At 32.2% G+C, this 16,733-nt stretch overlaps 1 protein-coding gene across 13 annotated transcripts in view; it reads left to right on the top strand.

The window, feature by feature from the left end:
• The window catches only part of LOC114333162 (long-chain-fatty-acid--CoA ligase 6), a 176,428-nt gene that overhangs the window by 111,090 nt on the left and 48,605 nt on the right, over positions 1-16,733 (top strand). For 9 of the 13 annotated variants that reach the window (XR_007700395.1, XR_007700396.1, XM_028282995.2 and 6 more), the window contains exon 3: positions 10,050-10,173. Coding sequence is in view for 11 of the 13 variants with exons in the window: in XM_028282995.2 (XP_028138796.1) it covers positions 10,050-10,173 (124 nt within the window). In the remaining 2 variants the exon portion in view is untranslated. Of the gene's footprint in view, positions 1-147; positions 374-10,049; positions 10,174-16,733 lie in introns of all 13 variants that reach the window. The other 4 variants (XM_028283002.2, XM_050659764.1, XM_028283004.2 and 1 more) reach the window with 1 other exon arrangement.

Raw genomic sequence — 16,733 nt, 5'->3', positions numbered from 1 at the left:
TTTAATACTTCTTCGAAAATCAATCAATACCTATATAGTATAAAATAAATTTCACAAAGCTGAGCTCATTGTTACCCAACCCGATATCGACTTTCATTTGACACTGACCCAATTTTCCTTCCAAGTTTACCAAATTCTATTTTCCAGAACAAATATATATTGAGTCAACAACTTTCAAATCCGTAACGGTTTTTAAAAATATTAAATACAGTGCTAAGAAAACTTTAGGAAAACTTTAAAAGTTGTGTCGTGAACTGTTCGAAAACTTTACCGAAGAGAAGTGAACATGTGCGGTTGTTGTGGCTGTAAGTCTACTCCACCTATAAGTGCTCCAATCAACTTGAACAACCAATCGGATACCTACAATTACAAAGTAAGTTGTAACGACTAGGGAGTTGTAGCTTTATTCCATCTCTATCTTTATTTTTGTTTCTTTAATTGATACGACAAAAAATTAGAGGGTGAAAATCAACATGTTTATTATTGTTATACAAAATATAAGCATAAAACAAAAAATGTCTCGACAGCGTTACCTCACGAAATGTCTCAAGAAAATATAATATACAAAATTTCAGGTTAAGTAGTTTTTGAATTAAAATTTCCACTGCCTTTGAAAAAAGCAGTTTAAAGAAAAACGCGTTTAAAGTTTTGTCAAGTTTTATTTTCAATTTCGTTTTGAAATTATACTTTTTAGGCGCAATTGAGAGTAAAATTTCATAATACTGCGCGCATTCGCATACACACACAGACAGTATGGCGTTTAGTTGCTATCTTTCAAGTTATGTATAAATATATCAGTGCAAGAAAAGGTGTGAAAAAAATATATTAGTGTTTTTAGTAAATATATTTATTATAATTTTTGTGTCTTTGGATTTGTCTTCCTCAGGAGTAAGATGAGTATTATTAAAACATTTTATTGAATATTTATTATCTTGTCTGTTTGTTACCGTGAATTGTCATTAGGTACGTCCAAACCGATACAGACACAGTCCTCGTAGCGTATTTGGTATAGAATTCGACCAGAGATCGAGAGGTCTTGAGTTCGAATCCAGAGCAATCCTATACTTTTTTTAATTTTTTTGAAAGCGGTAAGCACAAAATTAGTTTGGTGTTTAAAAAAAATTAAAACAAACTGTTTAAAATATATTTATTTTTAAGAAATCATATAATAGAAGTATAACTTCTTACGTGCGTACAAAGTACACACACATTCTTTTTTTATCTGTCAAATCAAAAAGTGATGCACCCCGGAATATGTTTTTGAATCGCAGAGTAACTTACAAAAGAGAATAGAAACAACTGTTGAACGTTTCTCACTACGCTCAGATTGGTCAAATTTCAGAGCGATCGTGATATCGTAAAGTTTTTTTGTTATTAACGATATCAGAGAAATGAAAAAAATAAAATATTCACAAAATATGAGACTACAACATAACATTGAGGTATACTGTATACTCGCCTTTGTGTCTTTTCCTCCCTACAAGGTGTCTCAAACTTTTGTTTCGGTTAAAACGCATGTTAAATTACAAAACCGTCATTTTTTTTTGTTTCTAAAGATATCAGGGACATTCAAAAAACAAAATGTTCACAAAACATAAGACTAAAATACGATTTCGATGTATACTAACATTTGTACCTCGTCCACCCTACAGGGTGTCACAAAAATATCATAAGAAAAACATTTCTTTTGTTCCACCTGGTATAAGTAGAAAAAAAGTTTGAGTAAACCATTGTATAACTGTGTAAATACTAAAGAAAAATCTAATATAGTCTGTTCGCTAAACTCAGACGCAACTTCCTAGATATTTTAGTCGGTAATTTTGCCAATTTTAGTAAAATTGGCAAAAAATAATTACTAAATAGTTAATAATCACTAAATAGTTAGTAATTTTGCCAATTTTTGCAAAATTGACAAAAAACAAAAAAATTATCGACTAAAATATCTAGCCAGTTGCGTCTGAGTTTAGCGAACCGACTATATAATAAAAAAATAAATTAGCGAAATCCGTTAATCTGTTCGCGAAAAAATTAACTACGAAAATTGAGCATAGTTTTCTATATCCCTAACTTTTGACGAGCAGTTTATATTATCGATCGCTATGTATGTATGTAAAATAAATGTACTATTTTGAATGCCAGAATTAACGAATATGAAGAGTAAGATACTATGCTCTAGGCTAGGCCCTAGGGTAGGATACCATGCGATGGTCTCCGTAGTGAACGTAACCTTACAGGGGTGCCACATTTGTTTTAAATGATTATACACGCGCTGACGTATTTTGTACGCCAGATATAAAAATTCTACTGTAAATATATTTAAAAATTTAATTTTTGACCTTGTTTATCTCTCTAACCTATCACTGGAATGTGCTTTATAATTTGGTTTTAGTTTCGTTATAATCGGCGTTCTGGGAAGATCGTAATTTACAGTTTACTATTTGTTGTTTCCGGTGGTGGACAATATACGCCACAATTATATTAATATAAGTCGTAATATAAGTACATATTTCAATTGTTTTTTAGTCATTATAGCACAAAATATATTTTTCTTTATAAACAATACTTTTTCTCCTGTAAAAAATCACATTTCAAACAATTTTTTATTAGTTATTTTATTTATCATGGAATCCAGTTATTCCATAATTCCAGTTATAAATCCCAATTGGCTTATTGAGAAGGAATTCCAAGTATTCACTGATGCCGAATAAGGTTTATAGCAAACAACTAAGCGTATTTTTTCAAAAAAAAATTAAACAAAACCGCTGTTTTTAAGTGTATTTTCTTGTGGCGTATAAAGTACGCCACGCGTGTAGTTATGTTATAACTTGATGCGCGGGTAGTTAAAGGTTAACGAAATACGATCAGCGTCAGAAACATACTTTAAATACTTATAAGATCAGATGCATATCAGAATATTTAGTCATATTGGACCATTTTCAATCATAAGATGATTAACTCTCGGTTAATACTATTGGTTAACAACCGTAAAACTATTCCCATAAATTTTACGATCGACTCTAAAAACATTTCAAAGTTTGCATAGTGCATATGTTACAGGATATTATTAGTCATTTTATTTACATGAAAATAATTTGTTACTAGTTTTGTCTGACACATGATTGTCTATCGAGGTTTTAGAAGATAATCAACAGAACACTTACATGAGAATTTCAAGTTTTTCCAGCTAGCCAAGAAATATAATTTATCGACGTGAAAAGTAATAAAGTAATGTAGAAATGTTTATTGCACTGATTACACTGCTCTACAATTTTTTTTATTCCTTCGCTTCATTAGCCAATTCATGCAATTTTGAAATTTTTTGGTTTGGAAAATCTGTTCCGAGGCATAATCCTGTTTCTATGTCTGTATGGTTTTATAGTCTATCAGTATGGTCTAACCTGGCTGTAGTGTAGACCCTTCCTCCTTTATTCTGGATTGAGACTGCCAACACTTCTGTCGAGTTACTCGATCCACCCAACAAAACTGCAGGTGGAGTTTAACAATAAACTACTGGAAGCATGGAGAATGAGCGGACTAATAATTCTACTGTTCAGCAAAGGAGATAAAAACCAGCCAGAAAACTGCAGAGATATCAATTTGTCAAATACAGTATAGTAGAAAAACAATAGGGTTTTCGTACTAGAAGATCGTGTAAAGATGCAATATTCGTCAAAAATCAAATTACTGAGAAATCGCTAGAGTATAATAGACTAGCCTTTCTATCTCTGATTGACTTAAAGAACGCCTTTGACGGTGGACAATTCGACGTAGATCTCAGGATCGAATTGTTTTGTAATGCCCCTTTGTCCGCTTCTTCTCGATCGACGATGGTAAATAAATGTTTGAGTGTGGAGAAAAAATATGGTTTTATTGACAGCTACGTAATTACACTATAGATGATGTTCCGGTAACTTTCTATGATAGACTGCAACAACCTGTTGCAAACCTGATGTAAATCCAATTATTTTGATTTTGAATTGAAATGATTTAGAATTGAAAAAATATATTAGGTGAATATTGATAGAAATTTTGATAGTAATCAAATTATGTAAATAAAAGTATTACATACTACTTATGTATTTTGGTAGGTTCAAGGTAGGTATCGGAGCCCGTATAACGACTAATAAATTTCGCAATCACTTGCGTCGTGCAAAGTGGCTATGTTCAAATATCATAACAAAATTTGATCAACTATTTATAAAACACTTACCAGTGAAAGATTCTTTAGCTTTGAATAAGCGAGATCTGCGGCACTCATACTAGTCAGTTTGATGAGCTTTCACATTGGCATGCAACAATCATCTTTTCTATGTAAATAAGTCCAAAAATATAATATGAAAACTGTTTAAAAAGGCAGTATAACCATTAATTAACTTTTTGTTTGTTGTTTCTCTTCCTACAAATTTTAAAACGCAACAAGCATACATTATAACCAAACCACAGTCCCACAGCTGTCCACAGCTGCCATATTGGATAATTTTTGTCATGTCATTTGAACATCCAATCAGAACAAAGTTATAATGCGCATGCGCCCGGTCGCTAGGTTTTCCCATATAAAATTTCACCGTCATTACGCCCGTAAAGAAGTATAACTTCAAAAACAAGGTGGGTTATAGCCTCGGAGTTGATATTTTGACATTAAAATTGCATAAAATGCTTGTAAAAATACTTTTTTTTTTAATTATTGTTAAGTGGCATACTAAGATTCATCTATTGTATAACTTAACTTTGGCAATATAATTTGAAACACAGTATGTAAAGGACTTAAGAAAAAAGCGAGTTACACAATATGTCGCTAATTTTGGCGAACCACCCATTTATTAAAAACACTAATAATATATTCTTTTCACGCACACCTTATTTGCGCTACATAACTTAAAAGATGTAGCGACTAATACCATACTGTCGGTGTGCGCATGCGCCAGGGAATGTAAAAATTCACCCTCGTGCCTAAAGAAGTATAACTTCAAAAAATATTTTCAGTGTTTTTTATATTCAAAATAATGTTATCCATTTGAATATACACTTATACAAAACTAATCTATTATTCAGAACGACCCAATCGCCAAATAGACCAGGGCGCATCTGTAAAAATATTAGTACATTTGGACGTTGAGAGGTCACTCAAATTTTTTTGCAGAAATTGCTTGAAAATAAATCAAATAATAATATTTGAGTTATCATCCCTCTCAAAAAGGTCCGGAACATTGTTTAAATAATCAAAATGTAAAAAAATTAAGGAAAAATTCGATTTTTTTCTTGGTTTTCTGATTATAACTTTAAAAGTATTCATTTCCGAGAAAAGTTGTATTGACATAAAAGTTGCGTAATTAAATTTTCTACAATATAGAATTGGTTAAAAATTTAAGAAATAGTCACCCTTGTTGCAAAATAGCAATAATTGTGAAAAAAATATACAAAAACAAGTATTCGCATTTTACGTTTTTCAACCATTTATGCTACACTTAGGACCTTCATATTTCACCCTGAAAAATTTTATGATACAATAAAACAATACTGTAAATTTCATTAAGATCGGTTCAATAGATTTTGCAAAATAAATTTTGCAATCCAGCTTTCGTAAAAAAAATTCATTTTTTCAAAATGTTACAGGACTGAAAATAAAGCAGATAGCAAGTTGAAAATTTTTTTGCATATAGAAGTGTACTGTACCTTTCATTTGCAATTTTGCAAAATTAAAATCGCTTAACACCACGGCGTCAAGAATTTTTTTAAATAAACATTAATTATTGGTGCTACGCGCAGGACAGCGGATAGGTTGCTCTGATTGGGCATTCCAATGACCTTTTATAATGATTGATACATTTTAATTTTTATGACATTTCGATATAAATAAATAAATTTGTTTATTGCAAAATAAAAACACATACTCTATCCTTTGAAATAACACTTTTATTAGCAAAAACTTTCTTTGTTCATATATTTTAACTTAAATAATAAAAGTTTATTATTTTTAAACATATGCAATTGTTTAAACAATATTTCACAAACAATAATAAAATTAGTTTGATTTTTGTGGAATTAAAAAATTAAAATACAACAAAATATAGAGTAAGAAAATAATATATTAGATAAAGATTGGAAGAAATTTTGGTGGAAATCAACCTGTGTGAATCGAACACCGCTGTCCTGCGCGTAGCACCAAAAATTATTGTTTATTTCAAAAATTTTCTGACGCCGTGGTAATTAATCGATTTTAATTTTGAAAATTGCAAATGAAAGGTACAGTACACTTCTATAAGCAAAAAAAAATTCAACTTGCTATCTGCTTTATTTTCAGTCCTGTAACATTTTGAAAAAATGAATTTTTTTTGCGAAAGCTGTATTGCAAAATTTATTTTGCAAAATCTATTGAACCGATCTTAATGAAATTTAAAGTATTGTTTTACTGCATCATAAAGTTTTTCTGGTTGAAATATGAAGGTCCTAAGTGTAGCATAAATGGCTTAAAAACGTAAAATGCGAATACTTGTTTTTGTATGTTTTTTTTCGCAATTATTGCTATTTTGCAACTAGGGTGACTATTTTTTAAATTTCTAACTAATTCTATATTGTAGTAAATTGAATTTCGCAACTTTTATGTCAGTACAACTTTTCTCGGAAATGAATACTTTTAAAGTTATAATCAAAAAACCAAGAAAATAATCGAATTTTTCCTTCAAATCTTGACATTTTAATTATTTAAACAATTTTCCGGACCTTTTTGAGAGGGAGGATAACTCAAATATTATTATTTGATTCATTTTCAAGCAATTTCTGCAAAAAAATTTGAGTCACCTCTTAACGTCCATCTCAAAACAGATCCGCCCTGGACTAAAATTTCTGAACAAAAAACTGTCTATACTTGTTTTTCTACCGTCTCCATCGATCACAGAACAGAAACGATTACTCTGTTTTGCAGGAGATGTTAGTAGGTCACTGTCTATTTCTGGCTAAAATCCAGAAAGGCAAGAAATCCGTAATCCATTATTGTTTGGACCTGTTTATGTCAGTTGCTTTCATCCGTGGTCACAAAGCTTCGGTACATCAACTGCAAGTGAGAAGTGAAGACAAGATTATATAAAATTCTCTCATTACCTATTCGCTGTTTGATTAGAAATGGTGTGATATACAGTGTGAACGACACTTATGGAATAAAATTATTTCTGTCCTTAAACATAAATGTAAATGTACAGGGCGATTCACGCAAGCCTAGCATAGTCTGTAAGCTTTATTTTTAATGGAACACCCTGTATATTTATAAAAGCTGCTAATGCCTGGTTGCACCAACAGATCTTAAGCTTAAGTCGAGAATATCATAAGAATTAATATAATATAATTATAATATATTACAATAAGAATACCATAATATAATAATAGATATAATTGATAATAAGATAAGAATCTAAAATTATGGTGCAACGTAAGTGATACTCAAGGAGGCCCTATCTATAAGTAGAGCTTACCTAAGCTGGAGCTTAAGATCTGTTGGTGCAACCAGACATTAATAACCTAATTTCAGCGAACAGGGTGTTAGTAAATAAGTATGAAAAATTTTAAGGGCTAATTCTACATGAAAAAATAATGCCGGTTTGCTCTATAAACATATGTCCGAAAGTGCTTCGTTTGCGAGATACGGGGTGTTGAAATTTTTATTTCAAACTGCCAATTTATTTATTGCTCTAAAACCAGTTGAGGTATGAAAATAAAATTTGGTGTGTTTTAGGACGTAGCTATTACGCATTTTTTGACATACAATTAAGAATTTTGTATTCATCATTGGCGCGCATACGGGTAATAGTCTGAATCTTTTTAAAGAAAAAAATAGTACGCCACTGGGATATTTCAAATTAAAAATTATTTTTAAATTCCTCGTTTAATTTTTCATAAAAAACTTTTCTTGCCTTTTTTTCATATAATGTACCGTTTCTATGCAGAAAAATAAAACATCTTGGCGCGTATTTTTCATTTCTTAATACATCATCAAGAACTATCCAATATAATAATACTAAACTACAACAATAACAGAAAATATTACTAATAAGATTTCAACTAGGTGCAAAGCTGCAAAAAATGTTTAAAATGATCTCCTTTACAGGTAACAGAAGAATTTTATATTCATCATTGCGCGCGAACGGGTAATGGTCTGAATTTTTTGAAGAAAAAAATAGTACGCCACTGAGATATGTCAAACTAAAACCATTTTTGAATTCCTCGTTCAGTTTACGACAAAAAATCTTTCTTACCTTTTTTTCATGCGAGGCGCCGTTTTCATACAAAAAAATAAAACATCTTAACACTTACAAAGTATTTGAGGTAGTTTCCATATGCATAGAAACTTAGTTCAAATACTTTGTAAACGTTAAGATATTTTATTTTTTTACATAAAAACGGCGCGCATATAAAAAAAGGCAAGAAAGATTTTTTGTCGTAAATTGGACCAGCAATTCAAAAATGATTTTTAATTTGACATATATCAGTGGCGTACTATTTTTCTCTTAAAAAAATTCAGACCATTACCCGTATGCGCGCCAATGATGAATATAAAATTCTTCTATAATTTCTAAAGGAGGTCTTTTTTAACATTTGTTGTAGCTCTGCACCTATTTAAAATCTTATTAGTAATATTTTCTGTTACTGTTCCAGTTTAGTATTATTATTGGATATTTCTTGATAATGTATTCAAAAAATGAAAAATACGCGTCAAGATGTTTTATTTTTCTGCATAAAAACGGTGCACCATATGCAAAAAAGGCAAGAAAGGTTTTTAATCATAAATTAGACGTGGAATTTAAAAATAATTTTTAATTCGAAATATCTCAGTGGCATACTATTTTTTTCTTTAAAAAAATTCAGACCATTACCCGTAGGCGCGCCAATGATGAATACAAAATACTTAATTGTCTGTCAAAAAATGCGTAATAACTACCTCCTAAAACTCACCAAATTTCATTTTCATAGCTCAACTGGTCTTAGAGCAATAAATAAATTGGCAGTTTGAAATAAAAATTTCAACACCCCGTATCTCGGAAACTAAGTATTTGCAGACATATGTTTATAAAGCAAACCGGCATTAATTTTGCATGTAGAATTAGCCCTTAAAATTTTTCATACTTATTTACTAACACCCTGTATATCATGTAGGTTGTATTATGAATAACACAGGGTGAAGTTTTGAAATTATAAAGTATGGATACTACTTCTTCTTCTTCTTCTTCTTAGCCTTGTGTCGTCCACGTTTGGACATAGGCCTCTCCCAATTCCTACCATCGGTCTCTATCCTGAGTAAAACATTTTAATTTGTTCCGGCTACTCTTTTAATAACATCAACCCATCTCATCTGTGGTATTCCTCTCGGTCGTTTACTTTCGTAAGGTCTCCAGTGTTGTATTGTTGCATTCCAACGTTGGTCTTTTTGTCTGGCAATGTGGCCTGCGAAGCTCCATTTAAGTTTGGCAACTTCTGTTGTTATGTCCTCGACTTTTGCTTTTGATCTTACCCAGTCGTTCCTCATTTTATCTGACAGCCGTATACCTAACATTGCTCTTTCTGTTGTGGCTAGTTTATTCATATTTGCCTTGGTTAGGGTTCAGGTTTGGCATCTATATGTAGTGATAGAAATAATACACCGGTCGAACACTTTGCTAGTCTTGCTCTCCTAGTAATACTGGACTTAGACTGGAATCTATTCTAGACTTAATCTCCAGTCTTACTGGAATAATAGGTTAAAGCCCAATCACCGGTTTATATATTTATATACTCTATGTCAGCGGTTCTCAATCTGTGGTACATGTACCACTGGTGGTACATTTCATTTTTTGAGGTGGTACACCAAACGCAAAAACAGCCAAAATCGGCACCACTATTATAGTTAATTAGATCACCTAGTTAGATATGTATTTCAGTTAGGTGGTACCAAAAATAATAAAAAGTATTTGGTGGTACATGACACAAAAAGATTGAGAACCGCTGCTCTATGTCATCTTAATATGTAGCTGATTTCATCTGATTAGTCTTCACAACACTATAGTTATGTATTTTTGTTACAGGGTCCAGATTTGATTCGAGTGTCCAGGTTTTTCAACCAAGCAAAAGAAGGCAAATTCATCAGCTACGTATACTCAGATGCAAAAACACTATACGAGTCATTCAGACGAGGCTCCAAAGTATCAAGTAAGTATTCGTATAATGGAGTCATAAACGGTTCACACAAGTTCACAAGTTTTTAATCATTATTGTCTATCACATTATCATAAGATAATATATTACAAACATATAAGTCGTTACGAACATATCAAACAATCAAGAAGAAGAACAAATTAGTACATTTCTGTTATTTGGTTCTTCTGTATGATTGTAAAATCACGTTCACTACATGTTCTTCATCTTGTTGAGGTTAAATACAATTTTAATTTTTCGGTATGTAGAACTGCATGTTCTGTTAATACCTAATACTGTGTTAATTTAAACGTTTCTTGAAACTCCAACCTATCTGACCCATCTATATAATTTTTACAAAGGAATTTATATACATATTATAATTAAATGTTTACTTTCGTTTTTTGTATACCTACTTGTTTTTTTTATCTGTGTATATTATTTGGTAAACAAGTTTGCTACTGTATTAGTAAGTAGAAGCGTTGATTGAGGTATTGGGATACCAATACCTCAATCAACGGTAGAAGATAGCTTTTGTCTTCTTTCTCTATCTGTGTCTGCTACCTCTACCTCAATCTATCAATGTCTTATTTATGACAGAAGTCACACTTGGCATAGGTGTAGATTATATATATAGAATTGTTTATTTTGCACTTGTTGCATTTGTTTTTATATGAAATCTTTAAAAATAATATCGATATTTAACTTGATGATAAAAGCTCATGATTTTTTGCTCTTTTATTCTTCCTTATTTTTATGCCCTAAATACGTTTGATAAATACTTTTTTTAATAATACAGTTGTTCATCCAAATACGATTTTGATGTACTGTCTACAAATCGATAGATGATGTTAAGTTTTAAATCTACTACAGTCCGTACAATATAGATACCGTTATACGTAATTATGTATTTACGTCAGAGATCTAAATTGACATTGTTGCCCAATTACAAAAAATTCTTGAATTCATTTTAAATCAAATATATCACATAATTATTGCGAAGTGGATTATACAACAAAACAAATTAATATTCAATGTAAATAAATATAATAAAACAAATACTTATAGTAAAGAATAAAAACAAATCTGAAGTGTCAATACCGCAACTGTCAAATAAAAATATTACCAATTTATGCCAAAATGTCACCTTTGTTCGATCGAATTAGAGTGTAATCCAAACCAAACAAGTGTGCTTTATAAAAACGCTTTATATTCCACTTGAACAAACTAAATGAAACAAGTATGTTTCTTTAAATTTACATTAATAAAAATCTTCCAATATTATTTCTACGCGTGTATAATCATGTTCAGTGGCTGTAATTTCAGTGTGCCTACTCAGCAGGGCCGTAACTACCATTGGGGCAACCGGGGCAATGCCCCGGGGCCAAGGGGGGCCCCGCAGAGGCCCCCTTTTGGTTTACCGTGCATAGATTTTAACGAGGAAAATAAAAATATGTAATTTAAAAGCCGATTTCAACGAAATATTTTCAAATGACACAATTTTAAAAAGACAGCAACATAAAGTTTTAATTTTTCACTGGGGAAATTAGTCTTTTCGACTAAAATGCAATTGGAACAGAACAGGGGCCCTGAGGCCTGAGCTAAGCTGGGACCCCCGAGACCTTATCGTACAAATTTTAATTATTAGTTAGGAAATTAGTTACTTCGACGTAATAAAACCTAAAATGCCATTAGAGAGGGGACCTGGGCTAAGCTGGGGCCCCCGATACCTTTCGTACAGATATAAATTGTTGCTGAGGAAATTAGTTATTTTGGCGAAATAAAAAATAAAATGCAACCGGAATAGGGGCCCCAGGTCCCAGCCCAGCTACTTTGTCTTAAGCAATTTTCCCAGACCACATCTTGGTATGTGAAAGGAACCACATGGTACCACATTTTGAAAAGAAGGGTAAGGGTAAGATAGAATGAGCACATTAGGATCAGTCCCACCAGTAAACTGACCAGCTTCACTGAGTGTGTTGATATCACACTGCAGTTGCTTAAGGCACCTTAAGGTGCATTTACGTTTGCTTGGTAGTTCGCTTGGTTATTCGTTCGCTACAAAGTAAGACCATTTACATTGTATCGAACGAACGCATTCGTTGATAATCCGTCCACAATGTCAGATACAGATGAAGATGTATTCATTAGCGCTGCTAATTTTATAATTATTGCAGGACATGCTGAAAAAAAAACAAGAAAGAAGAGAGTGTGATGTTCACACAGGAAGGAAAATGCGTTTTAAAGGGGTTAAATTCAAAGATTTTTTCGGACCCTCCTTGCGCTGGAGGTAGGGGGCCCCAGATTACGTTTGCCCCGGGGCCCCCAACATCGTAGTTACGGCCCTGCTACTCAGCTAAACGATTCTAAAAAGGAACACACCTACGACTTAAATATTTCGTGTTGGTATCATGTGACGTCACGCGCTATGACGCGGATGACGTGTAACGGTATCTATATTGTACGGACTGTACATGTTTTCTGTTTCTATTTTGTTCATGATTGTCATCGATTCAGATACATGCCAAGATACTGAAGACGATTTTATCCTATGATTCATTCCCTCAAGTAAATTTGAACATTTTACTCCGATATTTATTGCTATATTCCATAATGTTGTTATGTTAACATGATGTCCACAATTTATTTGATTCGCATCTGTTGCTAAAAATATCTTTAAGAGTTCAAAAGACTGCCACCTACAATTTTGTTGTTTGTAAAAACACAGGAATTATATTAATCTAACAGTTCATAAAACCTCGTATTCCTGTGCCTTGATTTCTGCAGTTTTAATAGTGTAATAAACTTCTTTGTTCATTTTCTCGTAAACTCTGTCTATCATTTGAGTATAAAAAAGTTTACGTTCAGTTTTTTTTATGTAAGTGCTAATTTTGTTGTATTTTATCTTACGTGAACAATGCATAAAGTGACATTTAACAATGTTCTTCTGAGCTTACCTATTTAATTTCTTTTATCATCAAGCTAATCAATTTTCTTTTACCATCAAGTTAGTTAATAAAATATGTACTAATTCACAAAAAGGATGTCAAAAAGAGATGGAAAAAGTATTTCGACAGTCTATTAAATGAAGAGTTTGACAGAAATCCAGTTGAATTAACGGAGACAGTAGCAGCAATGGTCAACAAAACAACAAATGAGGAAGTGGTTCAAGCACTTCAACAAATAAAGAAAGAAAAAGCAGTTGGACTAGATGATATTCCTGGGGAAGTAAGGAGAGCATTAGTAGAGACAGGAACAAGTTGGTTAACAGCATGATACAATAAATTTAGGAGATATGACACCAAAGTGTTTAAATTCGTTCGGTTCTGCGCATGACGTCAATACGTGACTAGGTAGCGGCGCCAATTTGAAATAATCTATGGATAACATGAAGAGTGGAAGCATTCTGGTAACAAAATTACGGATTATTTATGTTAAATTTCTTTTTACGAAACGTAGTGATAAAGTAATGGATATAAACTTTTGTGAATTATGGATTTATTGAAGATGTGCACTTAAAATAGTGAGGTTTTCATTAAAATTATTATCACATTAACGTAATTATGACATTCACTGAATACAATGAGAAAAACCTTATTAATACCTACTAAATTTCAATACTTTCCGTTATTAAAAAGGTTTTTCGCATCTACATCAGTCCCGTCTTTGAGAGGATGTGGAATCTTATTTTCGTTAGAGGTTTGGTCATCACATCTGTAACTTGTTCTGCAGTGGAAATTGGTGTGAAGGCTTTTTAGTTTGATCACAATTTCTTAGATTATATCTTCCTGTTTCCATATCTACCGATTCTTTTATGGTCATCTTCACCATTCTGTGAGATTATTTCAGTATCGATCTCATTTTGTTCTAATTGAGAAATAGCTATATAATGATGGTCATTTTTAGAATTATTTTCTATAAGGAGGTATTGTAGAGGCAATTGAACTCGTTTCTGACAACCAGTTTTTCCAAATGTTTAACCTGTTATATAAATAGCAGAAACAAACAACAACAAATGATAAAAATGTCGGGATCATCACGTATTGACCTCACTTGACATTTGACAGGAGCTGCGTGGTGTCATATCTTCGGTTTCATTATATCATGGTTAAAAGGTTTATTTAATAGAATTATGGAAGTTGGACAAATGCCAGACAAATGGAGAAGCAATATATTAGTACATGTTTACAAAAACAAGGTAGATGTACAACAATGGACAAACTACATGGCCATAAAACTACTTGAGTCACACGATGACAATATGGGAGAGAGTAATTGATAGACGGATACGGCGATACCGAAATATATGATACAGGAATAAAGAAACAAGCGCTCATATATGGTATTCATTGATGTTGAGAAAGCATATGATAGAATTCCTCAACAGATTCTGTGGTGGGCACTTAATCAGAGAGGAGTCCCTAATGAATACCAACCAATGTTAGTAAGTTAGGACAAGTGTGGGAGAGACTGATACATTTCATCTGAGAGTAAGATTGCACCAAGGCTTGGTGCTTAGTCCTTATGTATTTTCATTAGTTTTAATGAATACTGATGGGTGCTTAATGAATACTGATGATGTACTGTTAGTAGGAAATAGTGAAAGAGACTTCGAACAAAAACTAGAACAGTGGAGACATGCTCTTGAGGAAAAAGGTTTAAAACTTAGTAGGAGAAAAACAGAGTATGTATTTGGTATGTTCATTTAAAGATGGAGTTACTGCAGATAAAATGCTATGTTTGGATGGTGAAATAATTGTGAAAAGTAATAGTTTTACGTACTTAGGATCGGTCAGAATGGAAAAATAGATGGAGATGAATTCGGTAGAATTAGGGTTTGATGGATAAAGTGGAAGGAAACGAGTTGGGTGCTTTGTGACAGAAAAATTACAATGAAGCTGAAGGAATAATTCCATAAAACAGCCACAAGACCGGCTAAGATGTACGGACTTGAATGTTGGGCAGTTAAAAAGAAAGGGGAACAACGAATGCATCTGGCAGGAATGAGAATGCTTAGATGGATGTGTGGAGTGACAAAAAGGATAAAATTAAAAATGAGTATATTAGGGGAAGTCTAGGAGTGGCACCAATTAATGCCAAAATGAGAGAGCGTAGGTTAAGATGGTTTGGCCATGTTCGACGTCGAGACGTAAATCACCCAAACGAAGAATTGCTAAAGTGCAGATTCCTGGAAGGATTGTGAGAAAAAGACCAAAGAATACCTGGTGGAAGACGCTTAGGCAAGACATGTTGGTAAAGGGGATTAATAAGGTATAAGAGAATGATGATCATCAAGTTAGAAAAACTCATCAACTATCAAGTTAAAAAATGTGAAAATCTGTGCCTTATTAGAATAGAAATAAACATACCAGTGTATTGTTAAAAAAGATGATTTATTAAAGAATTGTTAAATCAAAAGCAACAAAAAATTCGAAAGATTGATGATACTATTTGAGATCAATTCCAATTTTCAGTGTCGTTCTAAAAAATGATGATTTTCTAAAATGTAAACATTAAAACACAAATGCGAAATATCATAATCCACTAATGTTATCGATGATTTATATATCACGTTAAAATGACAGATTTCAGATATCAACCAGCTGAAGATATAATTTTCCGTCAGGTTTAAAAATATCTTCAGGCATGTGTGCAATGCACGTAGACCTACGTCTTTGCGTCCTCGGGAAAAATTTGTAAACACTTGGGTGATGTTTGTGACGAAATTATAACCTAGACATTTTCATGTTGATCTGGTTTATATTTAAATCGGATTATCCGACGTTTACCAGTGACGTGCTAATCACTATTAGTTATTTTATGAAGTTTTTAATGGTCATTGTAAACACACTTCTCCAAGAAAATAAGGCACCACATTAAAAGTTGGTCATTTTTGATATCACGAATTTCCTAAACCTGTTGTCCGATTTAATATTAAGTGATCTTTTTAAAATGTTATAGCCTTAATATTTAATAATATCTCTGTAATAATATTGTTGCTAGACAGGTAAATTGTCATTGTTTACCGGGTGTACCAATCAAACTGTGATTTTTTCTCAAAGTTCGCGTTGCCTGTGGAATATTCTAGCATTTATAAAATACTGAAATTAAAACCAAACTATAGCCTCATGTTTTCTTAACATTCTGTTTGATTCATTCGCTTATGTTGGATAATACAAAAGTTAGGCAAATACTTTACCAACTAGCCTTGTTTTTGTCAATACAGGGTGTTTTTAAATAAGTATGGCAAACTTTAAGGGGTAATTCTGCATAAAAAATAATGACAGTTTGCTTTATAAACGTATGTCCGCAAAAACTCCGTTTCCGAGATACAGGATGTTGAATTTTTTCTTACAAACCGACGATTTATTTATTGCTCTAAAACCGGTTAAGATATAAATGAAATTTGGTGGGTTTTAAGAAGTAGTTATTGCGCATTTTTTGATATACAATGGTGAACAAAACATTCTTAATTGTATGTCAAAAAATGTACAATAACTTCCTCTTAAAACACACCAAATTCCATTTGCATATCTCAACCAGTTTTAGAGCAATTAATAAATCGTCAGTTTGTA

Source organism: Diabrotica virgifera, chromosome 8, assembly GCF_917563875.1.
Source record: "Diabrotica virgifera virgifera chromosome 8, PGI_DIABVI_V3a".
Taxonomy (NCBI): domain Eukaryota; kingdom Metazoa; phylum Arthropoda; class Insecta; order Coleoptera; family Chrysomelidae; genus Diabrotica; species Diabrotica virgifera.
Note: the sequence above shows the minus strand (reverse complement) of the source record. Positions and strands in the feature narration are given on the sequence as shown.